General features: G+C 40.0%; 1 protein-coding gene across 1 annotated transcript; it reads left to right on the top strand.

Annotated features, from left to right (window-relative positions):
- The first annotated feature begins 377 nt into the window (after positions 1 to 377).
- On the top strand, positions 378 to 1387 carry LOC116013768. The gene is made up of 2 exons (XM_031253695.1): positions 378 to 613; positions 728 to 1387. Exons 1-2 carry the CDS (start codon positions 491 to 493, stop codon positions 1142 to 1144), a joined length of 540 nt encoding a protein of 179 aa, XP_031109555.1. The 5' UTR covers positions 378 to 490; the 3' UTR covers positions 1145 to 1387.
- Positions 1388 to 1716: the final 329 nt, after the last annotated feature.

Raw genomic sequence — 1716 nt, 5'->3', positions numbered from 1 at the left:
TATTTGAACGTAATCAAAATGGGTAGTTCAAGTGACAAAAAAGCTTCTTTGTGGGGAAGAACTCCGGGACAACTCAGATTCGATTCTAATAAGTGACTATTATTCTTGAACCAGCTCCTATGCCTCTTGAAGCGAGTGTGTATTAGTCGGTGGACTTGGACCATTAAACTTTCAGGAAAAAAAAAAAAAAAAACGCAAAACACCTCATGTCAACATCATTTTAAATCAGGATCCAAAAAAATATTATTTGAACGTCATTTTAAATCAGGAATGGACTCCGACAACTAAAGAGCAGGCCCTAGAGATTCTGGATTGGGCCTCTATGTCAGATACTCAGATCCGCTTCTTGCAATACCATCATCAAACGAGTTTGTGACATTGTGCGTAGCTCACGCAAACCCTCACTAGGCATCAGTTTACCAGTACTGTACCACTTCGTAAACGCATACTCCAGCTCCAGCGGCCATTGATAGGGAACTCATAGTTTGCAATGGGGAGCAGATTGGGAAGAAGAATAGTACACTTTGCTAACTTACCCATTAAACTCCTTATGCCGTCCTCGTTCGAAAATATTACCGAGATTGCTCTCAAAACCATCCCTTCCGCTTCCAAGGTACGTGTATCTGTCGTTTGGTGTTCATAGATGCATAAGGATAGATGCGCGCATGTGTATATTTGATTTCTAGGTTGAGATTGGATAGGTGTAAATTGCTTTGTCGAATTGCAGATTGAGATAAAGAGGGTTTTGGAGTCACTCTACGGATTCGAAGTGGAGAAGGTCCAAACCCTGAACATGGATGGGAAGAAGAAGAAACGAGGCGGGTTGTTGATCGCCAAGCCTGACTACAAAAAGGCCTATGTTACCCTGAAGAACCCTTTGTCCATCTCACCGGAGTTTTACCCGATCAGAATAATCGAACAGATTAAACAAGAAACGAGCAAGCAATCGAAATCCAGCATAGTTGAGGATGGTGAACCAAAGAAGGCACATTGGCTTGATGATAGGAAAGATGGGAAATCGAGGCCCCATGGGAGATACGGTCGTGGCCATGGTGTAAATCGAACCAGGAATGCTGGTAGTGGTGTTGATGCTGCAACCGCAAAGTTTCCGTGGAGCAGCATGAAGTCTTTTGCTGGCAGGTAGGATTTAAATTTGTTATGAAAAAGAAATCTATTGCATTCATAGAAATGGTGCCCTGAAACTGCTTTCATTAGTTGTTTTGCTAATAATTGGTGTTGATACTAATTTTTGAATATATCAGCTTACTGAAAAAGTAGTTTAGACTTGTATACTTGTTCTTTTTTTGCTGTGCTTCTGTGATTTGAAGTGCTATTTACTATTTACTTGAGATATGTTTATGCTTGAAGTTTGATATTTCCAATCAAATGGGATCTGTTTGTCTCATGTACATTGTCATTATGGAGTTGGTGATGGTGCAATAGGAGCTTTTCCTACCTATGCATTTTTTCAACTGACTTGTAAGAATGCAGTCCATGGTTATGAAACAAAACACCATTCTATTTCCCAAAAATTAATTCTCCATTTTCTTCCCAGAAGATGTCTTCGAAAACCTTATTTTAGGTTATGGATTTGCCTTGACGGATTACTACCTGTAGCCTGGGTTTGGTTGATTTTTCCTTTCACCTGCTTCTTTCCCATCCATTTTCCCAGGGAGAAAAGTGCATTAGACTGTGTTACACTATTTATTTACTTAT

This window comes from Ipomoea triloba, chromosome 3, assembly GCF_003576645.1.
Source record: "Ipomoea triloba cultivar NCNSP0323 chromosome 3, ASM357664v1".
NCBI lineage: Eukaryota > Viridiplantae > Streptophyta > Magnoliopsida > Solanales > Convolvulaceae > Ipomoea > Ipomoea triloba.
The sequence above is the reverse complement of the archived record's forward strand: the minus strand, read 5'-3'. Positions and strand labels throughout refer to the sequence as shown.

Excerpts from the sequence above, each read along its gene's own strand:
- LOC116013768 (XM_031253695.1), top strand. The coding sequence starts at position 491 with ATGGGGAGCAGATTGGGAAGAAGAATAGTACACTTTGCTAACTTACCC. Across the intron at positions 614-727 it reads CCATCCCTTCCGCTTCCAAG|ATTGAGATAAAGAGGGTTTT; the intron begins GTACGTGTATCT and ends GTCGAATTGCAG.